We start from the raw sequence: 27,926 nt of genomic DNA, 5'->3' as shown, positions 1-27,926 counted from the left end.
TATACTTATTAGGAAATCATCAACAGTCTTTCGGCCGGGCGCGGTGGCTCAAGCCTGTAATCCCAGCACTTAGGGAGGCCGAGACGGGTGGATCACGAGGTCAGGAGATCGAGACCATCCTGGCTAACACGGTGAAACCCCGTCTCTACTAAAAATACAAAAAACTAGCCGGGCGAGGTGGCGGGCGCCTGTAGTCCCAGCTACTCCGGAGGCTGAGGCAGGAGAATGGCGTGAACCCGGGAGGCGGAGTTTGCAGTGAGCTGAGATCCGGCCACTGCACTCCAGCCCGGGCTACAGAGCAAGACTCCGTCTCAAAAAAAAAAAAAAAAAAAAACAGTCTTTCTCTGACATTCCTGAAATAGTAATCCCCACCTTACACTTGTATCACTTGTTTTCTAAATATTAATATACAGTAAAATTCAGGTGACTGTGTGCTATGGGAAAATCCGGAGGAAAAGATAACTTGAAAAATATACCTTTTTGGCTCTGCTTGCTACCGAAAAAAAATTTTTTTAAGAAAATATACTCTTCCCTCCCTAACATTAAAGTGAATCCACAGAAGATGCGTTTGGTGAAGTGTCTGGTGGTGAATACTAAGTAGAAAGGGCAAACTAACACAGCCTTAGAGCCTGGATAAAATCCTGGTGTCTTGAAAGTTCGACTGTAGGAAATCTGGAGAGTAAGGGCTATCTCTGATCTGTCTATGTAACTTCTGCACCTTGCACATAGTAGAGGCCTAACAGATACACGCCAACCCATGTGTGCATGCAATAATCCAATCCACAATTAGGAACATTGTGCCAAAAGGAGACCCACCAACTAAAAAGAGATAAAAATTCTTAGCTTTCTGTGACTACCCTTTGACTACTGCCTTTGCTGACGAAAACAAAGAAGAAAAGAGGAGGCTTCAGTATTCAAACACTGCCAGTTCCGTAGTGAACTCTAAAAATGGTTACTCTTGGGATACAAAGAACCCCCACGAGGATAAACAGCCTTTGAGGTTACCCGAATGCCCCAGCAAAGGGCACGACTACTTCCGGAGCCGCACCGGAACCCCTTGGCGGAGTATGTGGCTTCCTGCGGGAACGATTTAAGAATAGGACTACTTCCTGCTTCTGGACATGGGCGGGTGAAGGGAAAGGAAATAGCTCTAAGAGCGGCATCCTGCCTGAGCTAGCAGCGGTGGAGGAGGAGGCAGAGAGGAGTGGAGGGCGGAGTAGACGGAGGAGGCTGCGGCAGAGAAGAAAGTATCAGAGCCGGTAAGTGAGCCAGCCGCCTTAGAGCAGGGGACAGCGGACAGCGCCCCAGGGCTTGCTTCGCAAATATGTGGTGCCAAGTTGCTGAGCTGCCCCATGGGGTCAGTCAGGGTTGTGCTTCGTCGGTCGCCTGTCTGTCGGCGCCGAGAAGAGACTGTTGGGGCGCTGGGGCCGGGCCTCGCGGAGCGCCAGAGTGCGCTCTCGCTGGCTGACAGCCTATTTCGGAAGCCAGAGGAGGCCCTGGGCTGTGTCCTGCTTGGTAGTGCTGGGGTTCCGCACCCTGGACAGCTTCCCCAGTGTTTGGAATTCAGGGAAGGAAGAAAGTACTGTGCGCCCCCATTTAACCCTCGGGACCTGGCGAAATCCTGCTACGTGGGTATGAACATTGTTTCGGGAACTGAAGGAAATGCATGTAAAGAGTGTTAGTCTGGAGCCATACTTTCCCTGCCCTGTTCAAGCTCCCTGGGCTGTCGGAAGCGGAGTTGTTTGTAAAGGCAAATGCCGACGCCTCCTCCTCCTGTCACTTCGGGACAAGTTAACAACCTTCAGATTCGTTGTTAAAGCAGCGTGTTCTCTATGTGATCTATCAGGTTAGTACTGCTGTGGGTATCTGGTGATTGCTCTGTAAATATACTTGTTGGCGAGATCACAGTTAAATATCTCCAAGCACTTTTTGAAGAGGAACAAGACTGACCTAACAGTCGGGACTATTTAGCATACTTTACCTCCCCTTTACTTTAATCGTTTTAGCATGCAGAGTAAGGATGGTAATCTTAAATGTTGTACTAGGTTAAGTTATTGTGCATCTGCAAAAGGCCTGTGATATAGGATATGAAACTCTTGATAACTGACGAAATGAGTGAAATGATTAGATAAAGATTGTTAACTGTAAAGATCAGAAATAGCTTTTATTAAGTTCCTGCTTTTCTGTTGTCTTAGGTTCGGCTTTAGAGTGTGGTGAAGGGTACTTTTCATGGTGCATGGAAGGAAAGCCAATGCGCAGGTAGGCATTCAGGAAGAAAACCTTTGGTTTCATTGATTAAAGTTCAGCATGTAATAATTAAAATTTTTTAAAAAGTTTCAATCTTACTAAATTCTGCTTGGAACTAATGAGTCTTGTTCTACAATAAATCAAAAGTAATATTAAGAATTAATCGCTTTTTAATAGAATAAAATGCAGAAGTTAAATTTCTGAAAAGTGCCGTGGATTGTATGTAAACACTTAATTTTCCTTTTTCAAGGTTTTTTTTTAAGGTAAATAATCATTAAGTTCATTATGATACTATGTGGATTTATTATCCTGAATTCCCTATAAACTGTAGAGGATTCTGTTCCCATGTAAGAATCATAATTATTTATAATACACTGTACTGCATGACTAATTATGGTTTTGGTTATTTCCTTGATGTTCAATAATACATTTGTTCTGTTAATTAAAATAGCTGCATTGCAGGGAAGATTGTATAAGGACTAAAATGGGTATTAGACATAATAACTTAGTCCATAGAAAAATCGAACAATGTCTGGGAAAATACAATTAAATAGGCCCTCCCAACCCTAGAATTTAATAATGCTTTTTCTCATTCTTTTCTAACAAATGAGACTAGAATCTTTATTGATACAAAATCAGCCCAGTTCTATTTCTTTGGTTTTTACATTTGTTTTCTATTTATTGAACTCTATTTAATCATTTGTTATTTAACATCAAAGGTAAACAACTTTTGCAGTTCTTTTAAGAGAAGAAACATTTTATAATGGGAATATGACTTATAACTCAGAACTTGGAGCAAGAACCAGAATGTATATCTTTTTCCAAATCTTTTATTGATTTATCAATTGACCTTGAGCTGTTCACCTTCTCTGTACCCCAGCCTACTTCTTTATCTAATCAGGATATTGGGGATTAATGGATATTTGCAAATGCTTTAAATGTGGGAATGTTTTTGGTTTATCGGTAGTCTATATAAAATACTTACTTAATCACTCATGCCTGCTCCTTTTTTTCCAGATGAAAAGATGTTATCAAGGTGAAAAATACCATTATCTTATTTATATTTTATTCTGTGGCAGGAATAATATTTTACCACAATGTACATGAAAAAATTAACAACATATATTAAATGCTTCATCACTTCATTCTAACTTTATTGCAAAACCCACTGATTGTGTCTCATCTCCAGCTACCATAAAATGTCATGTCTTATGTAATTGCTAAAATAAGAGCTTATTATTTTTTAAAAGAATACCAGAGCATGGGAATGTTTTTGGTTTATCAGTAGTCTATGTAAAATATTTGCTTAATCACTCATACCTGCTCCTTTTTTCTTGCTTTATTACATAATACTGTCAGCTATTCAAAATCATGTTGGATAATTCTAGTGCCGTTAATTGTTAAGTTACAGCTCCTTCTTCATCACTGTCACTTGGCCAGAGCCTAGCCTACTCACATTGGTCTCTGGTCTACCTGCTTCCTACTTTCAATCATGGTCACACTTCCCTATCCTTTTCTTGTTGGGCTGTCATTTTTGCTGATTTAACCCAGAAGGCAGTCTGTAATGCTGGGTTTATACTCAGCTGCTATTAAAGAAGCTTTGAGAAGTAACTTTTTATATTGAGACTGTTTGAATACATGTTCATTCTGCCTACTAGATTGCGAGCTCTTTTAGTCTCATGTCTTCCTATATTTGCATCACTAGCACCTAATGATTACTGAATAATTGTTTAAATAGGACTGAACAGTTTCTGCAGACTTTGCCCCTCCAAAAAACCAAAAAAAAAAATCTATGAACAAGAAAAGACTGAAAATTATTGTTAAAGGTATTCTAATTTTTTATTATAAAGTTTTTTGAAATCAATTGGCATTTTATTATTAAAGTTTCATTGCATCATTTATTTATGTACCATCATTTGCATACACAGTGCAAAATTTAAAAGATACAATAGGATATTCAGTGAAAAGTTAACTCTCCCATTGCTGACCCCAGTTCCCAGTTCTTCTCTCCAGAAGCAACCACTGTAAGCAGTTTCTTATGCATTCTTTTAGAGGGATTGTCGTTCATATACAACTATATATAAGATGTCTTATCTTTTCATTTTTTTAATTTTTATTTTGTAGAGACAGGGTTTTGCCATGTTGCCCAGGCTGGTCTCAAATTTCTGGGCTCAAGGAATCTGCCTGCCTATGCCTCCCAAAGTGTTGGGATTACAGGCGTGAGCCACGGCACCTGGCCAACATTAGTAGCTTTTAAAAAGAGAAGATGGCTGGGCACAGTGGCTCACGCCTATAATCCCAGCACTTTGGGAGGCTAAGGCAGGCAGATCCCTTGAGCCCAAAAGTTCAAGACCAGCCTGGACAACATGACAAAACCCCATCTCTACAAAAAGGAAACAAAAAAAATTTAGCCAAGTGTTGTGGCAGATGCCTGAAGTTCTAGCTACTCAGGAGGCTGAGGTAAGAGGGTCACTTGAATCTGGGAGGCAGAGGCTGCAGTAAGCCATGATCACACCATTGAACCCCAACCTGGGCAACAGAGCAAGACACTGTCTCAAAAAAAAAAAAAAAAGACACAAATGTTGCAGGGCATAGTGGTTCATACTTGTAATCCCAGCTACGTAGGAGGCAGAAGCAGGAGGATTACTTGAGCCCAGGAGTTCCAGGCTGTGGTGATCACACCACTGCACTCCTGCCCGGGTAACAGAGAGAGACCCCATCTCTTAAATGAATAAATAAATAAAAATAAGAAAATAAAATGCATTTGAAAAGACAGTAACGTCAGCATATCATGCACATTCTTTTGTATCTTTATTCACTTGAAAAATTGTTTTGTAAATTGTAACAAATGCATATAGACATACCTTATTCCTTTTAATAGTTATGTGGTATTCCATTGTCTATATGCACCTTTGCTAACCAGTCCCATTTGAGAGAGATTTATTTCAACTGTTTTGCTGTTACAACCAGTTCTGTCTGCAATGAATATCCTTGTAGGTGGTTTTTTGCCCAAATGTGTAAGTATAGAATAAGTTCTGGCTGGGCACAGTGGCTCATACCTGTAATCGAAGCACTTTGGGAGGCCGAGGTGGGCGAATCACAAAGTCAAGAGATCAAGACCATCCTGGCTAACGTGGTGAAACCCTTTCTCTACTAAAAATACAAAAATTAGCTGGGTGTGGTGGCGTGTGCCTGTAGTCCCAGCTACAGTCCCAGTTGGGAGGCTGAGGCAGGAGAATCACTTGAACCCGGCAGGTGGAGGTTGCAGTGAGCCAAAATCACACCACTGCACTCCAGCCTGATGAAAACATGAGACTCCATCTCAAAAAAAAAGAATAAGTTCTTAAGTTTAGAATTGCCTAAAGAGTATGTACATTTTTTAATTTTGGTGGACATTGACAAATTTTTGCCCTTAGAGTTATACCAATCCATAGTCTTTACCAACAATGTGTTTGTTTCCCAAGATATTATTTTTTAATCATTCATTTATTTAGAGATACCAAATATTTTGTAATGTAATTTTTCCAAGTTTCCTTGAATATATTAGTAGAAAACTGAGCCTGATTGTAGAAATTGGTTTATTCATATGTCAAACCTTTATATAATACCACTCTATACCTGTATATTGTGTGATACAGATCAAGTGATGAAAACAGATATCATGATACAATATTGGCCTGGTGCAGTGACTCATACCTGTAATCCCAGCACTTTGGGAGATGGAGGAGGCAGGAAGATCACTTGAGCCTAGGTGTTCGAGGCTGCAGTGAGCTATGATTGCACCACTGCACTCCAGCCCAGATGACAGGGCAAGACTTCATCTCTAAAATGTAATTAGTTAATTAACTAACAAACATTAACAGAATTTTAATAGAGATGTAAACTTAGAGGAGGGAACTGCTCTGTGGAGATGAGGAAGCATCACAGAGATGGCAATATTTGAGCTGGATCTTCTAGGAAGAATAAGAATTTACTTCTAAAGAAGGGAGTTAATTAAGGACGCCGTAAAAGGAAGGAACAACTTGTGCAAAAAAAAAGAAAGAAGAGAGAGAGCACCAAGACCCAGAATTGTCTGACATGCATGGAACAGTGAGTATATGTGGAGTATAGGGTATTTTGGGGAAGAAGGGGAAGTAGAAAATATGGAAATTGAGGCTACAGCCATGGGAAAGAATTCAAACTTTATCCTTTAGGTATTTAAGAGCCAATGGACATTGTTATATACATCGTTTGTTCTTTGAGCTGATTTCTAGGCACATGGGGGATGGATTGGAAAGAGAGAAGAAATTATGGCAAGGAAATGAATTTAAAGTAGTTGTGGTAGTTCAGATGAAAGAAGATGAGAACCTGAAGTAGATCTATGGCAGTGAGGGTTGAGAGAAGAGGATGGGGTTGAGAGAAGAGGATGGAATTGAGAGCTTGTATACTAGTAAAATCAGAAGGATTTGGTGAACATGGAGTGAGAAAAAGGTAGTGTTATAAATGACTCCAAACTTAGGAAACTAGGTGCTGCCATGATAAGATTAAAAAGAAAAATACAGGAAGAGGAACAGGTTTCAGTAAGCCAAGAATAGATTCTGTTTCATATAGTTTTAATACTATTGTGTTTGGGAAACAGCCAGGTGGAGGTATCTAGCATGTGATTGGAATATGAGTCTGGGGCAGAAGAGAGATTTGGGCTAGAAGTTTTTTAAAAATGTGAGTCATCAGTACTAAGAAGGTTCTTCAAGCTGTAGGCATAAGTGACGGCAGAACAGAAAAGGAGAATGCTGAGGACAGAACTGTAGTGAGTACCAGGGGTGTTTACGGTGGGGCCTAGCAGGAAGACCCCATAAAGTCTCTAAAATGAGTAAGAAGCTTTACATGCTTCGGGTCTTATTTTATTTAACAGTATCTAGAGTTTTTATTGATAGTTTTTTACTCACATTGAAGGATAGCTGAACTACTCCTTGAGTTTAATTTCAGAAGACAAAATTTCCAATCTCTTATCTTTGAAATTTTCAGTTTGTTCTAGTCAGTCTAAAGTGTACACTTAAAAATAGTGGTAAAACATATACTTGCTTGATTTGACTATTCCCTAGTGTGGCATGCACTGTAGGTTAGCTTGCACATCTCTTCCTTTCTTCCACCTACTATAGACACTAGAAAATTAAATACTCTCGTTGATTTCTTAGTTGTCTCTGCATATGGGAAAGGCTGTGTGACACCATGCTACCAATGAGATGTCAACAGTAGTTGTTGAGGGGTATTCTAGGAAGGCTTTTGCTATCCTGATATAAAGGGAAACTAGCATGCTTGCATGAGGATTTACGCTTCCTTCGCCATCTTGGTCTCGATCACTGGACCAAGGCTCCCAAGGCTTATGCTCATTTTATCCAATAAGCAGTGATGAGATGCCTTGGGACTAAAACATTCACAACCAATTTTCAAATGAAGAGGTTAATAGCTTGGCTTTCTGGTGTAGAATCAGGTATGGTATATAGTGCCTATTGGGACCCCTTCTAGTAAGCAGTACTGGCACTTTGAGATATTTCTGTTTTGAGGGTTTATATACCCAAATCTCTAGCTCTCTCTATTCAAGTATATTTAGGACTATAAATGAGGGTCAGTGCAACTGAATCTTTTTTAAGGTCAAGTTGTTAATTTTCAAAGTAAAACAAAATTTTTGAAGTAGGAAAGGTGAAATGTTCATTTAGATATTGTGTTAGTCTATTTTGCATTCTAATAAAGAAGTACCTGAGACTGGGTAATTTATTTAAAAAAAAAAAAAAAAAAGAGAGGTTTATCTTGGCTTATGGTTCTGTAAGCTATACAAGAAGCACCTGTCACACATGTCACCACACCTGGCTAATTTTTAAATTTTTTTGTAGAGATGGAATCTCATTGTATTGCCCAGGCTGGTCTCAAACTCCTAAGCTCAAACGATCCTCCTCCCTCAACCTCCCAAAGTGCTTGGATTACAGCTGTGAGCCACCATGCCCAGCTAGTTTTTACATTGTTAAATGGTTGAGAAAAAAAGACAAAAAATGAATGATATTTCCTGAAGTGAAAATTATATGGATGGACACCAATGGCTGGGGGCATGGTCCCAGCACTTTGGGAGGCTGAGGCAGGAGGATCACTTGAGGCCAGGAGTTCTAGACCAGACTGGGAAACATAGAGAGACTTTGTCTCTACAAAAAAATTAAAATTTAGCCAGGCGTGGTATTATGCACCTGAGGGCCTAACTACTCAGGAGGCTGAGTTGAGAGGATCGCTTCAGCCAGGAGCTTGAGGCTGCAGTGAGCTATGAGCACACCACTGCACTTCATCATTAGTGACAGAGCAACACCTTATTTCTAAAAAAACGAAAAGAAAAAAAGATTCTACTATACTAATGCAGTAATAAGAGCTTTTTTTTCTTTTCTTTTTTTTTTGACATGGAGTTTTGCTTTTGTTGCCCAGGCTGGAGTAGTGCAGTGGCGCAATCTGGGTTCACTGCAACCTCTGCCTCCAGGGTTCAAACGATTCTCTTGCCTCAGCCTCCCAGTTAGCTGGGATTACAGGCATGCGCCACCATGTCCAGCTAATTTTTGTATTTTTAGTACAGATGGGGCCTCACCAGGTTGGCCAGGCTGGTCTTGAACTTCTGACCTTAGGTGATCCCGACACCTCTGCCCCGCAAAGTGCTGGGATTACAGGTGTGAGCCACCGCGCCTAGCACTATGGTATATTTAAAGGAAAAACGGAGACATTAGCTTAGTTTACCCACATTGTACTTAGGTGAAATAAAAAACTGTTCATAGTTCAACGGTAGCATCTTTATGTACATAACTAAGGTTGTGACAATAACACTTTACTTTCAGCATTCAGTGTCAGTATTCCAGGAATTTTTGAGTTGGTCTTTTGTCTTCGTTACTTTTTTAAAAAAGAAGCTTGATTTTACCACTGTTAATCATGTGATTTATTCTTTCAGCAGCTACTATGTACAAGGCACCATTTTAGCTCTGTGGTTAAAAGCATTCTTGATTGTTTATGTGGATGATAAAAATTATTCTTTAACGGCTCAGCTTTATGTTTTAGTCTTTAAAATTGCCAAGCACAAACAGTGATGTTTTTACCAGATGTATAAGTATTTTGGAAAAATTGCTTCTTGTTGAAGAAGAACCATGTTTTTTGTTTTCGTGTTATATCTTTGCAATGCACAAGCAATTTCTTCTTCCTAGAACGTCCTTATGGATTTTTCTGTCCTTCTCAGGAGACTCCTTTTACACCTTTGTGTTTTATTATACTGTAGTTCCTGTTAGTGCTACAGCTTTGGAAGTAGAAGACTGATAGGGATGCTGTCCTTTGCAGGCTAGATATTAGACTCTCTCAGTAGTGGTAGATGACTAGTATCTGAGAGAGACTCACATGAGGCTGACCTAGAACTCAGTGATCAGAATGCTTGAGTCATCCCCCTTTTAAGTAGCAGGGTACTTTTGGAAGAATTTTCCATCAGAGGACTGCTTAATAAGAATCAGAAACAGAAATATACCGATCTGGAGCATGGATGTGAGACACTTCCCTTAATCTCTGGGAAAACCCAGTGTAATATTCCTACTTCACAACAAAACACACACCCTTGTGGTAACCTGATAGACGACACCTGTCAGATCCAGAATCTTTCTGAATGATGTTAAACAAATACTTCATAGATTTTGCCTTTCTGAATGACTTTTAAGCTTTATTTAGGTATAATTGATATACAAAAAATTGTACATATTTTATGTATGCATTTTGATGAGTTTGGGCATATGTGTACACCCATGATATCATCACAATCGAGGTCCTAAACATATGTATCACCTCCAAAAATTCTTTTTTATATATATAAACATACACATACATTATATATATGTTTTTGGGTTTTTTTGTTTTTTTATTTTTTTCTAGAGATGGGGCCTCACTATGTTGCCCAGGCATGTCTCAAACTCCTGGATTTAAGGGATCCCCCCACCTCAACCTCCCAAAGTGCTGGGATTACAGGCATGAGCCACTAGGCTCAGCCTAGCTCCAAAAATTGTTACGTTTGAACCACATCTTTTGTCCTGGTTGCCCTCTCTCCTCCTCTAGAGATTGCTTCTTTATATTACTTTGAATTTCCCACAGTCTATAGCAAAATGCTTTGTACATTAAAAGCAATTAGTATTTGTTAAAAGAATAGTTATTTTAATTAAGAGTCATAGATTGTCTTTTCTCTGCATGTTTATGTAATGTGATGATAAAAAAATCCAAATATCTTATTTCTAATTATTTGTTAGTAATTTGTGACTTTTACCTAGTAATTTCGCACCTGAATTTCCACATATGAAATATGAATATAAGATACAAATTTTCAAGCCAGGCACGATGACTCACACCCGTAGTCCCAGCTACTTGGGGGGCTGAGGTGGGAGGATCACTTGAGCCTGGGAGGTTGAGGCAGCAGTGAGCCATGATCAAACCACTGTATTCCAGCCTGGGTGATAAAGCAAGACCCTGTTGCAAAGAAAAGATACAAATTTGTATCTTATGTATTATCTGGAATGACTTTAAAGATAATAAAAGTATTTTAAGTATTTTATCAATACTTAAAAGTAATTCTGAAAATTTCTTAGACCATCCAGTTAATTTTAGTTAGAAAAGGGATGACGTAAGTTCACTTTGTTATGCTTATTTCCTTAAATATGAAATGCATTTTATAGGCTTTTACCTAATTATTTGACTCTTCTTGATATTTCACTGATGAAGTTTTTTATGATGACTGAATCTAAAAAAAAAGTCTGTATTTGGTGTAGTTTCTTGGGCTTTTAAAAGTAGTTGTACAGAAATTTGGATAATCCATAAGAAAAAACAAAACCTTATTTTGAATTGCTAAATCATCCTAGAAACTCTTCCCTCTCCTCACCTCCCAGTACTCACATGAATTACAGTTATTAAATATTCACAGTACCTCAGGAGATGCGTGGTTTACCCTAAAGCATCCAGAGACTGAGAGCTTCATGATTTTGAGTAAGTCACGTAACCAAACTAGTTTCTTCATCTGTAAAAGGAGGGCATTATGCTAGATGATCCGATGATCCATTCCATTCCATATCTAGATCTCCACACAAGCAAGAAGGGGCAGTTTTCATATTTGAAGACTTGTGAATAACACCAACTTGTAAGATTTATAGACACATACATATATACTCTGATCCTGTAAGGCAGTGTTCATCAAATTTGAGCAATTTACAGATACTCCACCACCTTTTTGTCCAGAACCCATTTTAAAGGAAAATAATTATTGCAGCTTCTAAAAAATACATCCTTTAACACAAGTCTAGACAACACATACCTAAATGTACAGGAAATGCCCAACTTATAGACTTCTACAGTTTATGTATACTAGCTCGAGCCATCATGCTTCTCTAAAGCTTTTGTTTAAAAACCAAAAACAGCCAGGCGCAGTGGTTCATGCCTGTAATCCCAGCACTTTGGGAGGCTGAGGCAGGTGGATCATGAAGTCAGGAGATCGAGACCATCCTGGCTAACACGGTGAAACCCCGTATCTACTAAAAATACAAAAAATTAGCCAGGCATGGTGGCACACACCTGTAGTCCCAGCTACTTGGGAGGCTGAGGCGGGAGAATCGCTTGAACCCGGGAGGCGGAAGTTGCAATGAGCCGAGATTGTGCCACTGCACTCCAGCCTTCGTGACAGAGCCAGACTCCGTCTCAAAAAAAAAAAAAAAAAGACCAACCCAGCATGGTGGCATGTGCCTTTAATCCCAGCTACTCAGGAGGATTGCTTGAGCCTAGGAGTTCAAGACCAGCATGGGCAACATAGTGAGACCCTCATCTCAAAATTTTTTAAAAAATTAATAAATATAAAAACCCAGCAACAACAAACTGTAGAATAATCTGAAAAAGAGAGAGACTCTTTTCCTTCTCCCTTCTTGTACCTATTGTTCCTTGCATCTTGGGACTTCAAAACTCAGGGCAGTGACATTTAAACTTTTTTGATATAACCTGCAGTTTACAAAGGGAACCAGTGATGCGTATCTATACGAATTTGTGTGTGTACATACACGCAATTGAACATACTTAATGAAATGTATGCTGTTACTTTCTATTTCATTTTTTAATGCTTCTTATGATGCACTGAATTTTACAACTAAACCTAGTCCCCATTTATAGCACTCTTACCGTAGAAAAATACAAACCTCCAAATAAATAAACTTTTAGAATCAACTTTTAAATACTACTTACTTATAAATTGAAGAATGTCTGTTTATGAACTTACTCATTTATTTTATAATCATACCGAAACCTCAGTGATTCAGAGCAGTTTGACATATGTAGTACTTTTAATTGAGGCTTATCATATTTAATATCTCTAGATAGGAAATTAGACCCAAATTAGTCTAACAAAATTGACCTGGAGGCTCTTTGGAGTCCTGCTAAATCATCATTTAGCTTGCCATTTTCTTTACTATTTTGATCTCAATAAACTTTGAGGAAAAGATTCTGTGTAAAGATAAATTTCAATCCAGACTTTTTTTTTTTTTTTTTTTTTTTTTTGAGACAGGGTCTCTCTCTGTCACCCAGACTGGAGTGCAGTGATGCAGTCTCGGCTTACTGCAGCCTCTGCCTCTAGGGTTCAAGTGATTCTTGTGCTTCAGCCACCCAAGCAGCTGGGATTACAGGCATGTGCCACCACACATGGCTAATTTTTCTGTAATTTTAGTAGAGACAGGGTTTTGCCACATTCACCAGGCTGGTTTCAAACTCCTGGCCTCAAGTGATCAGCTTACCTTGGTCTCCCAGGGATTACAGACATGAGCCACCACACCCGGCCGTCAATCCAAACTTTTTAGATTGTCTTTAATTCAAAATTTAACTATTAATTGAAGCATGTTAACTTGGGCTTAATTTTTAAAATGGATAAGCATAACCACCTTATCTAAAAGTTTTATTACCATAGTAGCTGGAATTTAAATGGTTTATGTAGACCAGGCATGTTGGCTTATGGGAGGTGGCGGCAATAGGATCACTTGAGCCCAGGAGTTTGAGACCAATCTGGGCAACACAGTGAGACATCATCTCTACAAAAAAATTAAAAAAAAAAAAAAAAATCACCAAGCTAATTACGTTTCCTTATCGCTTGAATTACAAACATTTAAGGGGAGAAAAGAGTTTATAATAATACTGCCATCTTCTCTCTCTCCCCCATCATTCCTATAGGTGTACCAACATTCGACCAGGAGAGACTGGAATGGATGTAACAAGCCGCTGCACCCTTGGAGACCCCAACAAACTGCCCGAAGGGGTTCCCCAACCTGCCCGCATGCCCTATATCTCAGACAAGCACCCTCGACAAACGTTGGAAGTGATTAACCTTCTGAGAAAGCACCGGGAGCTATGTGATGTGGTGCTAGTTGTGGGCGCCAAGAAGATTTATGCCCATCGAGTCATTTTGTCAGCCTGTAGTCCCTACTTCCGAGCTATGTTTACAGGAGAATTGGCAGAGAGCCGTCAGACAGAAGTAGTGATCCGAGACATCGACGAGAGGGCTATGGAATTACTGATTGACTTTGCATATACCTCCCAGATAACAGTAGAAGAGGGCAATGTTCAGACTCTTCTGCCAGCTGCTTGCCTCCTCCAGCTGGCAGAAATACAGGAAGCCTGCTGTGAATTCTTAAAGAGACAATTAGATCCTTCTAACTGCCTGGGCATTCGGGCTTTTGCTGACACACATTCATGTCGTGAGTTGCTAAGGATAGCAGACAAGTTCACCCAACATAACTTTCAAGAGGTGAGTTGCACTTGGTGTTCCAATGCACTTATGACCTATTTGTCAGAGAGCAATATAGGTTCACATTCTGTTAAATTGCCTGGGTATTTCCTGCTGATTCTAACTCATAATAGCAAAGAAATAAGTTATTATAAATCCTAAACCTGGCTTTTATTTTAGAGGCCAATTTTGTGTTCTACCAGCAAAAGTTAAGATTTAGGGATTGATTCTCCATAACTGTATTCATAAAAGTATAAGCAAAAAAAAGAAAGGAAAAAAAGAAGATTTTTTTAAAAAAGTTAATTTATAAGCCAAAATAGAGTTTAATTCCTAAGAGGATCTATGCCTGATAGGATACCTGGTATCATCATTTATATAAGATATTTCCTTCCTGATTATGTGGATTATTCAGAATAAATTATAGATTATAGCTTATTTGGTAAACTAATAATCTGAAAAGATGAGTTTAGATGTTATCAAAAGACTTTTCATTAAACCTGCTATCTTTCCCTTATTTATTTAACAAATATTTGTAAGGCTACTATGTTTCAGCCACTGTGCTTGGGAACATAGGGTACAATAGTGAACTAGAAATCTAGAGTCTGTATTTGTGGAGTTTATAATCTAGCAGGGAAGATAATCATTAAACGCTTAATTATACAAATAATTAACTACAGTTAATGGGTGTTACAAAGAAGCAGCCCTGGATGATTTAAGAGTGTATTACAGAGAAATTTAACTTTGGTTCTGGAACAACTTGTGCAAAATCCTGAGACATTAAAAAGCATCACTAGTTTGAAGACCTAAAAAAAAAAAACAGTGAGACCCAGAGACCAAGGGGGTTAGAGGATGTTACATAGTGATTACACAGAAAGAAGAGGGCTAAATAACACTGAGGTTGATAGACTACATTAAGAATTTGAGATTGGCCTGGCACAATGGCACATGCCTGTAATCCCAGCACTTTGGGAGGCTGAGGCGGGCAGATTGCATGAGCTCAGGAGTTCAAGACTAGCCTGGGCAACATGGCGAAACCCTGTCTCTACAAAAAATACAAAAATTAGTCGGGCATGGTGGCGGGCGCCCCTAGTCCCAGCTACTTAGGAGGCTGGGGTGGGAGGATGGCTTAAGCCCAGGAGGTAGAGGTTGCAGTGAGCCAAGATCATGCCACTGCACTCCAGCCTGGGTGAGAGAGCCAGACGCTATCTCAAAAAAAAAAAAAAAAGAATTTGAGATTGATCCTAAGAGTGCTAGAAAACCATTAAAGGGTTTTAAGCAAAGGAAAAACATTGTCTGTTTTACAACATTTTTAAAAATCATATTTTTATTTATTTTTCAGTAAAGTGATTAGCTCAGGACCATACTTTTTTTCCCCCCAATCATTTTTTGGAGAACAGGTGGTGTTTGATTATATGAATAAATTCTTCAGTGGTGATTTCTGAGATTTTGGTGCACCCACCACCCAAGCAGTGTACACTATACCCAGTGTGTAGTCTTTTATCCCTCACACACCTCCCATGCTTCCCCCTGAATCCCTAAAGTCCATTGTGTCATTCTTATGACTTTGCATCCTCATAGCTTAGCTCCCACTTATAAGGGAGAACATAGGATTTTTAGTTTTCCATTCCTGAGTTACATCACTTAGAACAATGGTCTCCAGCCAACTCCATCCAGATTGCTGCAAATGCCATTATATCTTTGTTTTTTCTTTTTCTTTTTTTTTTTTTTGAGACAGAATCTCACTGTGGCCCAGGATGGAGTGCAGCAGGGCTCAGTCTCAGCTCCCTGCAACTTCTGCTTCCTGGGTTCAAGTGATTCTCCTGCCTCAGCCTCCCAAGTAGCTGGGACTATACATACATGCCACCATGTCCAGCTAATTTTTGTATTTTTATGAGAGATGGAGTTTCACCATGTTGGCCAAGCTGGTCTCAAATTCCTGGCCTCAAATGATCTGCTTGCCTCAGCCTCCCAAAGTACTGGGATTACAGGTGTGAGTCACTGTTCCTGACCAATATATCGTTCCTTTTTATGGCTGAGTAGTATTCTGTGGTATCTGTACATACCACATTTTCTTTATCTACTCATTGATTGATGGGCATTTGGGCTGGTTCCATATTTTTGCAGTTGCGAATTGTGCTGCTATAAACTTGCATATACAAGTGTCTTTTTCATATAATGACTTCTTTTCCTCTGGGCAGGTAACTAGTAGTGGGATTGCTGGATGAAATGGTAGATATACTTTTAGTTCTTTAAGGAATCTCCATACTGTTTTCCATAGTGGTTGTACTAGTTCACATTCCAACCAGCAATGTAAAAGTGTTCCCTTTTCACCACGTCCATGCCAACATCTTTTTTTTTTTTTTTTTTAATTTTGAGACAGAGTCTCACTGTGTTGCCCAGGCTGGAGTGCAGTGGCATGATCTCGGCTCACTGCAACCTCCGCCTCCCAGGTTCAAGCGATTCTCCCACTTCAGCCTCCTGAGTAGCTGGGATTACGGGCATTTGCCACCACACCAAGCTAATTTTTGTATTTTTAGTAGAGATGGGGTTTCAAAATGTTGGCCAGGCTGGTCTCAAACTCCTGACCTCAGGTGATCCGCCCACCTTGGCCTCCCAAAGTGCTGGGATTACAGGCGTGAGCCACCATACCTGGCCTATTTTTTAATTTTTTAAATTATGGCCATTCTTGCAGGAGTAAAGTGGTATCACATTGTGGCTTTGATTTGCTGATCATTAGTGATGTTGAGCAGTTTTTCATATGTTTGTTGGCCATTTGTATATCTTCTTTTGAGAATTGTCTATTGGTCTTTAGCCCACTTTTTGATGGAATTGTTTTTTTTTCTTGGTGATTTGTTTGAATTCCTTGTAGATTCTGTATATTAGCCTGTTGTTGGATCCGTAGTTTGCAAACGTTCTCTCCCACTCCGTGGGTTATCTGTTTACTCTGCTGATTATTTCTTTTGCTGTGCAGAAGCTTTTTAGTTTAAGTTCCATCTATTTATCTTTGTTTTTGTTGCATTTGCTTTTGGTTCTTGATCATGAACTCATTGCCTACACCAATGTCTAGAAGGGTTTTTTCCAATGTTGTCTTCTAGAATTTTTATGGTTTCATGTCTTAGATTTAAGTCTTTGATCCATCTTGAGTTGATTTATGTATAAGGTGAGAGATGAAGATTCAGTTTCATTCTTCTACACGTGGCTTGCCAATTATCCCAGCACCATTTGCTGAATAGGATGTCCTTTCCCCACATTATGTTTTTGTTTGCTTTGTCAAAGATCAGTTGGCTTTAACTATTTGGCTTTATTTCTGGGTCCTCTATTCTTTCCATTGGTCTGTGTACCTATTTTTATACCAGTACCGTGCTGTTTTGGTGACTATAGCCTTGTAAAATAGTTCGAAGTCAGATTATGGGATGCCTCCAGATTTGCTTAGCTTTCCTTTGGGTATGTGGGCTCATTTTTGGTTCCATATGAATTTTAGGATTGTTTTTTCTATTTCTGTGAAGAATGATGGTGGTATTTTGATGGGAATTGCATTGAATTTATAGATTCTCTTGGCAGTATAGTCATTTTCACAATATTGATTCTACCCATTCGTGAGCATGTGATGTGTTTCCATTTGTTTGTGTCACCTATGATTTCTTTCAGCAGTGTTTTTGTAGAGACTTTCACTTCTGTAGTGAGATATATTCCTAAGTATTTTATCTTTTTTTTTTTTTTGCAGTTATTATAAAAGGGGTTGGGTTCTTGATTTGATTCTCAGCTTGGTCGCTCTTCGTGTATAGCAGTGCTACTGGTTTGTGTACATTAATTTTGTACCCTGAAACTTTACTGAATTCATTTACCAGTTATAGGAGCTTTTTGGATGAGTCTTTAGGGTTTTGTAGGTATACAATCATATCGTCAGCAAACAGCGACAGTTTGACTTTCTCTTTAATGATCTGGATGCCCTTTATTTCATTTGTTTGTTTGTTCTAAGAGATGAGGTCTTGCTCTGTCCCCTAGGCTGGAGTGTTTTGGTGCAAACACAGCTCACTGCAGCTTTGACCTCCTATGCACAAGCGATCCTCCCGCCTCAGCCCCCTACATAGTTGGGACTACAGGTGAACACCATCATGCCCGGCTAATTTTTGTATTTTTTTGTAGAGACAGGGTTTTGCCATGTTGCCCAGGCTGCTCCCAAACTCCTGAGCTCAGGCAGTCCACCTGCTTCGGCGTCCCAAAGTGTTGGGAGTACAGGCGTGAGCTGCTGCTGCACCCGGTCCTGGATGCCCTTTATTTCTTTCTCTTGTATGATTGCTTTGGCTAGGACTTAAAGTACTATGTTGAATAGAAGTGGTGAAAGTGTGCATCTTTGTTTTGTTCCAGTTCTCAGGGGGATGCTTTCAACTTTTCCTGTTCAGTATAATATTGGCTGCAGGTTTGTCATAGATGGTTTTTATTACCTTAAGGTATATCCCTTCTATGCCGATTTTCCTGAGGGTTTTAATCATAAATGATGCTAGATTTTGTCAAATGCTTTTTCTGTATCTATTGAGATGATCATATGATTTTTGTTTTTAATTCTGTTTATGTGGTATATCACAGTTATTGACCTGCATATGTTAAACTATCCCTTCATCCCTGGTATGAAACCCACTTGATGACGGTGGATTATCTTTTTGATATGCTGTTGGATTCAGTTAGCTATTATTTTGTTGAGGACTTTTGCATCTATGTTCATCAGGGATATTGGTCTGTAGTTTTCTTTGTTATGTTCTTTCCTGGTTTTGGTATTAGGGTGATACTGGCTTCATAGAATGATTTAGGGAGGATTCCCTCTTTCTCTGCCTTTTGGAATAGCGTCCGTAGGATTGGTACCAATTCTTTTTTTTTTTGGAGACAGAGTCTCGCTCTGTCGCCCAGACTGGAGTACAGTAGCACGATCTCAGCTCACTGCAACCTCCGCCTCCTGGGTTCAAGCAATTCTCCTGCCTTAGTCTCCTGAGTATCCGGAACTACAGGCACCCACCACCACGCCCAGCTAATTTTTTGTATTTTAGTGGAGACGGGGTTTCACCATTTTGCCCAGACTGGTCTCAAACTCCTGAGCTCAGGCAATCCGCCACCTCAGCCTCCCAAAGTGCTGGGATTACAGGCATGAACCATCACGCCTGGCCCAGTTCTTCTTTAAATGTCTGATAGAATTCAACTGTGAATCCATCTGGTCCTGGACTTTTTTTTTTGGCAATTTTTTAAATTGTCATTTCAATCTCACTGTTGTTATTGCTCTGTTCAGGGTTTCTGTTTCTTCCTGGTTTAATTTAGGAGGATTGTATATTTTCAGGAATTTATTAATCTCCTCTAGGTTTTCTAGTTTGTGCACATATCAGTTGTAATGTCTCCCTTTTTTTCTCTCTCTTTTTGAGATGGGGTTTCATACTTGTCGCCCAGGCTGGAGTGCGGTGGCAGTCTCGGCTCACAGCAACCTCCACCTCCCGGGTTCAAACAATTCTTCTGCCTCAGCCTCCCGAGTAGCTGGGATTACAGGCACCTGCCACCATGCCCAGCTAATTTTTTTATTTTTAGTAGAGACAGGGTTTCGCCATGTTGGGCAGGCTGGTCTCGAACTCCTGACCTCAGGTGATCTGCCCACCTTGGCCTCCCAAAGTGTTAGGATTACAGGTGTGAGCCACCGCGCCAGGCCCCATTTTGTTTCTAATTGAGCAAGATCTAATTGGATCTTCTCTCTTTTCTCGGTTAATCTTGCTAATGGTCTATTCATTTTGTATATCTTTTCAAAGAACCGGCTCTTTCATTTCTCTTTTGTACTGTTTTTTCTGTTTCAATTTCATTTAGTTCTGCTTTGATCTTTATCATTTCTTTTCTTCTGCTGGGTTTGAGTTTGTTCTTGTTTATCTAGTTCCTTGAGGTTTGACCTTAGATTGTCTATTTGTACTCTCTCAGAATTTTGATGTAGGCATTTAATGCTGTGAACTTTCCTCTTAGCACCACTTTTGCTGTATCCCACAGGTTTGATAAGTTGTATCACTATTATTGTCAGTTTAAAGAATTTTTAAATTTTCATCTTGATTTCATTGTTGACCCACAGATCAATCAGGAGCAGATTATGTAATTTCCATGTATTTCCATGGTTTTGAGATTCCTTCTGGAGTTGATTTCTCCCTGCTGAGAAGACAGGCAGAGCTTTCAGGCCTTGCCCCTCCCTGCCTGCCATGGCTTCAGCTTCCATGTTGTATCTGCACTTCTCGTTTGCCCCCCCCAGCCCGGATTCTGCCCAGGAAAATTTGCACTCAGTCAAAATTATTACACAGTTTACCTGGAAGTCTCCTTCTTTCTGTGGCCCTTCCCCAGTTCCACTGGCTGTTCTTCCCAAGGACCCTTGTGAGATGAAGTCAGAAATGGCTTCCCTGGGGACCAGGACTGCCTACAGGGCTCTTCCTACTGCTGCTTTTACTCACTAAATTCATTTCAGTTCTAGGTAAGATTAAATCCTTCTCCCATAATCTGAATTTTCAGGTTCTCCAGTGAGGATGTGTGTTCGGAGGTGGGCTTTGCCCCTCTCATACTTTGGGCACTCACAGTTTTTTGGCTCAGATTTTGCAGCTGCAAGCCACTTCTGTCAAAGGATCTGTGAATTCTTTTTAGTTTTCCTGGTGTGTTCCTCTGGTGGTTCTTGGAGTAAAAGTTCACAATGTGAATCTCCACACACTGTTCTGTCTGTCCAATTGGAAGGTGCAAGTTAGTCCTGCCTCCTATCTGCCATTTTTTACATATTTTCTATTTTATGCTTTAATACCACCCTCTGTCCACCAGGATAACCTCCAATGGATCAAACATTTAAACATACAAAATAAAACCATGAAAATATTACAAGATGACATGGAGCAATTTCTTTACAATCTTGAAGTGAAAAAGGTCTTTCTAATTGACTAACCCAGAAAAGACAGAAGAGAAAATTGATAGATTTGACTACATAAAATTCAAAATTTTCTTCATGGTAAAACAAAGCAAAACAACAATTACAAGACGAAAGTCAAAGGCAAACTGGGGAAAAATATTTGTAAATCGTCCTTTCTGGTGGTGATGACCTTCCCACGAGAACATGCCTCTTACAAAGGATCTCCTTCATCCCTCTCCGGAAGAGGAGAAAAGGAAACACAAGAAGAAACACCTGGTGCAGAGCCCCAGTTCCTATTTCATGGATGTGAAATGCCCAGGATGCTGTAAAATCACTATGGTCTTTAGCCATGCACAAGCCGTAGTTTTGTGTGTTGGCTGCTCCACTGTCCTTTGCCAGCCTACAGGAGGAAAGGCTTACAGAAGGATATTCCTTCATATGAAAGCAGCACTAAAAGCACTCTGCACCACGATGAGTGGGAAACCATCTCAATAAACACATGTTGGATTAAACAACAATTGTAACTTGTATCATGGACGACGTTAATCTCCTTATGTCAAGAGCTCCTGTTGGTCGATAACACAAACTGATGACCTAACAGAAAAACAGGCCATAAACAGAAAAGAAATTCAGATTCCCCGTAAACATATGAAATCTGCTTGTTTAAAATAACTAAAACACAAAACTACATGAAAGTAACATTTTTTATCTATCAGATTACAAATATCCAGAAGTTTTATGCACCCTGTTGGCAAGGCTGTGGGGAAATAAGATCATTGCTAGTGTGAGTATAAGTTAGTACAACCCTTTTGAGAGGAACTACAGTGGTATCTGTCAAAGTTACACACTTTTTACACACACTATTTTGACTCAGCTTCCTACTTCTGGAAATTTGTACTACAGGTGTACTGGAGAATGGAACAGTTTGCCACCATAAACAAGGTCAACAAATCAATACCAATGAGATCACCTGAGAGGAGAGAGAGAAGAAAAAAGCCCTAAAATGTTTCCAATATTGAGGGATAAGTGACTGGCAATGGTAACAGGGAATATTTAGAAAGGATAGAAGGAAAGAGCAAGCATGGGTTGTGAGATGCAAAGGAAGGGATTATTTTAAGAAGGATATATACGTGTATATATATGCATATATACGTATATACACACATATGTATATATACACACATATCTCATCATATATGCTGAAATAAAAGTTATTAATAGTATTAGGTCCATTGGCCTTAAGAAACATTAAAACATTACAAACATTTTGGTACTACAGAAGAATGTAAGCAGGATACAATTCAGACACCATAAAAAGATTAATTTGATTATATAAAAGTTAAAATTTTTTGTTCTTTCCAACACAAAAAGCATCATGAACTAAAAAATTGATGTCAAACTCAGAAAATCTATTTGGAACATACACGACAGAAAAATGCTAATTCCCATGAGCTCATCCAGGTTTAACCAGAAAAAAAAATACCATGAAAAACACAGTGGAAAAATAAGCAAAGGGTATATAATAAGGAATGTGTAAAAAAAAAAAAAAAAGATGGTCAAATGGAAAATAAACGTGAAAGGACGCTCAGCCTCACCTATAATTAAAGAAACATATTTCAAAACAAAATACCACTTTTTTAGCCTTATCAGACTGGAAAAATACTATTTAAACTTTATTTGAAAAATATTCAAATTTATAGGAAATCACAGGAGTAAGACAAAACTTTTATGTACCCTTTGTCCAAATTCACCAATTGTTAACATTTTGCCTCATTTACCTTGTCATTCTCTCCTTGCTCTGTAAACATTTTTTTCTGGGTAATTGGGGGGTATATTGCCAATAGCATATTCCTTTACTCCTGAATACTCCTATACTCCTTTTATATTCCTTTACTCCTTTACTTTCATATTCCTTTATTCCTGAACACTTACTATGATGGTTGCAAAGCGGTGATTTTTTTTTTTTTTTTAAACTCCAGTTTCCGTCTACATTCTGCTATAGGATAGAATTTTTCTTAACCCGTATTGATTGATTAGTACTGTGGACTTATGGGCTTATTCTATTCAGTAGATTATAGTCCTTTGTTGCTATTTATTATTTTGATGCATGGTAGGTTCTGGTTTATCCTTCTTGTGTTTCCTTTAGCAAAATTAAATACGTGTATGTTTTCCTATTTCCATTTCTTTTCTGCATGCTATATATTTTGTTGCACCTTGCATTTTAATATTTTCTGGAATTCATTCCATATTAGTTGATTTAAATTGTCCTTGTTTTTCATAGCTGCATTGTACTCCTTGTGTGGATGTACCACTGTTTGTTCAATCAGTCTCCACTGTTTGAGCATTTAGGTAGCTTTAAATATTTTGCCATCACAAATAATGCTGCAATGAATAACATTTTGTATGAATATGTCAATATTGTTGGAAGTTTATCTTTAGAATAAATTCCTAGAAATAGGATTGCAGGGCCTAACTTTAACTTCATTTAAGTATCACCAATTTCCCTTCCAGAGGGATTGAATCATTCTAACCAGTAGGATATGAGGCTAACTGTCCACAGCCTCACCAACAGATTATATTGCCAGCCTTTGGAATTTTTGCTAATTTAACAGATGAGAAGGGAATTTCAGTATCATTTTAATTTATACTTCTCTTAAAATAAGTTGAACATCTTTTCTATTTTTAAGCACCATATGTATAATTCTTGTGAATTGTGTTTTAATGTATTTTGCCCATTTTGCTATTAGATTTTTGTTTTTTCTTCAATTTTTTAAAGTTCTCCACATATTAACAGTGATAGCCTTTTATCCATGATATATGTCACAAATATTTTTTCCAGTTTGCATTTGTCTTTCAAGTTTGCTTATTGTATTTTTTGATCATGCAAAACTTTTTGGTTTTTTAAATGTCAAATGTATCAGTCTTTTATTGTATCTGGATTTTGAGGCAGAGTTTGAAAGGTGTCCCCAAACCCAGGTTACAGAGAAATTTACAAATATTTTTTCTAGTATGTAAATGGTCTTAGTTCATCTTTGTGTATGGTGTGAAATATGGACCTAAGTTTATCTTTTTCCGAATGGCCATCTAGTCTAAATACCATTTATTTAAAAGCCTTTCTTTGCCCCAGTGATTTCAGATAGCATCCTTATTAAACACTAAATTTCTGTATGTAATTGATTTTCGACCCTCTGTTCTAGGCCATATACCAGTATGATACTGTTTTCTATTTATTATGGCTTAATTACTAAAGTTTTATAATGAATTTTAATATGTATGCGGTAGGGCTAGTAACCCCCTCCCCACCATGTAACTCTTGTTTTTCAGTGTTTTCCAGGCTTTCTTGCTGTTTATTTTTCCAGATGAACTTTAGTGTCGCCTTATCTAGTTCCAATAAAATAATTTATTGGTATATTTATTGGGATCATATTAATTTATAAGTAAACTTAAGAACAGTCATTTTATGATGTCGAGTTGTCCTATCAAATAACAAGATTTTATTTCTTCAATTGTATTTTTGTATATCTTGGGAATGTTTTATAGTTTTATTCATCTAAGTTTTATACATTTCCTTTTTCTTTTCTTTTTTTCTTTTTTTTTTTTTTTTTTAAGAAAGAGTCTGGCTGTGTCACCCAGTGGGGAGTGCAATGACACGACCTCTACTCACCGCAACCTCCGTTCAAGCAATTCTCCCACCTCAGCTTCCCGAGAAGCTGAGGTTACAGGCATGCACCACCATGCCTGGCTAATTTTTGCATTTTTAGTAGAGACAGGGTTTCACCATGTTGACCAGCCTGGTCTCGAATGCCTGACCTCAAATGATCTGCCCTCCTTGGCCTCCCAAAGCGCTGGGATTACAGGTGTGAGCCACCCCACCCAGCCTACATTTCCTTTTAAGTTTACTTCTTAGTATTTTTTGTTGCTATCAAAAATAGGTTTTTCTCCTCCATTATATCTTCTAACTGGTGATCATTAATGTGTATGAAAGCTGCCTCACTGAATTTTTTTATTCTTTGAGTTACTTTTACCAAAGTAAATCTTCTTTAGAGATTTTTTGGAATCCTATTATATCACTTGCATATTAGTAGTTTTATTTCTTCCTTTCCAATTGTTAATGCTTCTAATTGTTTTCTTTTGTCTAGTTGCTTGATAACTCTAGTAAAATGTTAAATAGTAATGGAAATATTGTACATACTTCCTTTGTTGCTGACATTAGTAGGAATGCCTCTGGTGTTTTCCCATTAAGTACTATATTGGTTTAGGATTGAGGTGTAGATATTTTATCATGTTTAGAAAGTATTCGCTTGAACCCAGGAGCTGGAGGTTGCAGTGAGCCGAGATTGCGCCGCTGCACTCCAGCTTGGGCAACAGAGCGAGACTTTGTCTCCCAAAAAAAAAAAAGTATTCATGTCCAACAATTCCTATTCTCTTGAATACTTTTTATTAGGAGCAGTGTTGAATTTTGTCAAAGACTTTTTTAGTTTTTATGAAGATAATCATATGAACTTTCTCCTTAAACCCATTAATGTAACTTACATTAATGGAATCCTACAAGTGAAACATCTTTGAATTATTAGCATACACCTCTTTGTTATGGTGGTGTTAGAATCTACTCACTAATATTTAGTATTTTTACATCAATATTCATAAATGATATTAATCTTTAATTTCCTTGTACTGTCTTTTTCAAGTTAAGTATAAATGTTATACTTCATGAAAATGAGTTGGAAGTTTTCTTCATGTTCTGTGCTCTGAAACAATAAGTATACTATGGAGACTATGGTCTGTAAAAGTTTGATAGAATTTCCCTCTGAAATCATCTAGGTTTAGTGCTTTTCTGTAAAGTAATTTATTGATAAGTTTTTCTATTTCTTCTATGAAATTTTCTTTCTTTACAGAGATCAGTTTGGGTAAACTGTATTTCCCTAGACAATTACCAATTTCATCTAGGTTTTCAAATTTATCTGTATAGAGGTATACAAAGTAATCTCTTTAATTTTTAAATTTCTGTATCAGTGGTTATTTATCCTTAATACTTTGATTTTGTATGTGTGTTTTTAATGTTTCTTTCCTTGTACAAGTTAACTAGTAATCCGTTTTAACTTTTTTTCAAACAGGATTTTTTACTTATTAATTAGATCTACTACCTTTTTGCTTGATTGTATTTCATTCTGGTTTTACCTTTATTATCTTCTTTCTTGTACTTTATTTTCGCTTATTCTTTTTCTAGCTGTTTGAATTGAGAATTAATTTATTTTCATTCTTTCATATTAACTACTGTAAATATTTAAAGCTATTCTCAGATCACTGTTTTGAATATATTTAATTGATTCTGGTCTGTAGTGCTTCATTATCATTGTTTTATAGAAATTCTGTTTATATTTCTCTTTAACTCAAAAACTATTAATAAATTTTTCCAATTTCTAGATGGAAAGGTTTTTTGTGTTTTTTAAATTTCATTTTTAATTGCTAGTTTTAGTGCACTTTGATAAGTGTAATAATTCTACTCTGTGAAATTTGCTTTCTTGGTAACCTTCTATATGATCAATTTTTCTATTTTATGTGTGCTTGAGAAAAATGTGTATTTTCTAGTTTCTATTCTCATAGTATTGGATGTGTATGCATAAGATCTACCTTATTGATTATGTTGCTTAGCTCTTCTATATTCCTTTTTTGTCCTTGGACCTGTGTGTTAAAGTCTCTTATTATTAGTGTGTCTATTTCTCTTTATATCATCTATAGGTAGTTACTGTGTTGCCTTATGCATAATCATAACTTTATGTCTTGATTATAAATTGTGACTTTGAGCTTTGTAAAGTGTTCCCCTTGTCAGATTTAATTCATTTGTTGTCTAAATTCTAGTTTGTCTGATAATCTGGATTTCAACTCATTTTCTTATTGTTTCCATTTGACTGGTATTTGTCCTTCCCATTACTTTTAGCCTGTTCAAATTACGATGTTTTAAGTATTTTTCTTGAATTAGTGTGGAACTGAGTTTTGCTTTATGAGCGGATTTGAAATATTTTTCTTTAAATAGGCAGTTTAAACCCATTTGCATTGATTGCTCTGACTGATATATTTGTTTTCAACTCTGTCATATTTTTATCAATAATAGCTGATTCAGTTATATTTACTGTATTTCTTTTTCTATGTGGAATCTTCTTTGCTTTTTATTTTAATTTCATTTAGTATATAGGAAAGTTTGTATTTTTGTTGCACTGGTTACTTTTACAAACTAGAAAAAGAAAAGCAAATTAAACCCACAGTAGAATGACGAAAATAATAAAAATTAGAATAAAAACCAAGAGCTCTTTAAAAAAAAATGATGAACCTGCATCTCCATACTGATCAAGAAAAGAAGGAAAAAAGATACAAGTTACCAGTAACAGGAATGAAAGAGAAGATATCACTACAAATCCTTTATACATAAGAAGGATGATAAGGAAATACTATAAACAACATTTTACCTATAAATTCACTGAGATGAAATAGGCAAATTTTCTGAAGAAAATACAAATTACAAAAACTAACTTAAGAAGAAACAGAAAAACAGAATAACCCTATATCTATGAAATAAATTGAATTAATAATTTAAAAACCTTCTCACAAAGAAAATGCCAGTCCCAGATGGTGAATTTATCAAACATGTAAAGAAGAAATAACACTAATCCTATGCAAAGTCTTTCAGAAAAGGAAAATGAAGTTACCAACTCATTTTATAAGGCCAGAATTGCCCTGATTGAAACCACAGACACTAAAAGAAAACTACGGATCAGTATCTTTCATGATCTTAGATACAAAAATTCTTTTTTTTTTTTTTTTTCCAATAAGCATACTTTTAATAAAAATATTGTGTTATTTGTAAACTATTATGTACATATATAGTAAAATAATCAAATAATTGAGTATGTTAATATTGTTAAAAATTGAGATTTTTAGCATACAAAAAAGAGACAAATATAAAATTAAAGAAGTTGAGTAAAAGTTATACAATCTAAATTT

At 37.6% G+C, this 27,926-nt stretch overlaps 1 protein-coding gene and 1 pseudogene across 3 annotated transcripts in view; both read left to right on the top strand.

The window, feature by feature from the left end:
* Positions 1 to 1,118: 1,118 nt before the first annotated feature.
* The window catches only part of KLHL20 (kelch like family member 20), a 64,597-nt gene continuing 37,789 nt past the window's right edge, over positions 1,119 to 27,926 (top strand). Inside the window, exons 1-3 of one of the 3 annotated variants that reach the window (XM_007989455.3) lie at positions 1,119 to 1,259; positions 2,196 to 2,259; positions 13,474 to 14,047. In XM_007989455.3, coding sequence (XP_007987646.1) covers positions 2,237 to 2,259; positions 13,474 to 14,047 — 597 coding nt within the window. In that variant the 5' untranslated portion in view covers positions 1,119 to 1,259; positions 2,196 to 2,236. Of the gene's footprint in view, positions 1,260 to 1,716; positions 1,847 to 2,195; positions 2,260 to 13,473; positions 14,048 to 27,926 lie in introns of those variants that run through there. The other 2 variants (XM_037985940.2, XM_073011786.1) reach the window with 2 other exon arrangements.
* Positions 21,028 to 21,463, top strand: LOC140710284 (small ribosomal subunit protein eS27-like; annotated as a pseudogene).

This window comes from Chlorocebus sabaeus, chromosome 25, assembly GCF_047675955.1.
Source record: "Chlorocebus sabaeus isolate Y175 chromosome 25, mChlSab1.0.hap1, whole genome shotgun sequence".
NCBI classification, from domain to species: domain Eukaryota; kingdom Metazoa; phylum Chordata; class Mammalia; order Primates; family Cercopithecidae; genus Chlorocebus; species Chlorocebus sabaeus.
The sequence above is the reverse complement of the archived record's forward strand: the minus strand, read 5'-3'. Positions and strand labels throughout refer to the sequence as shown.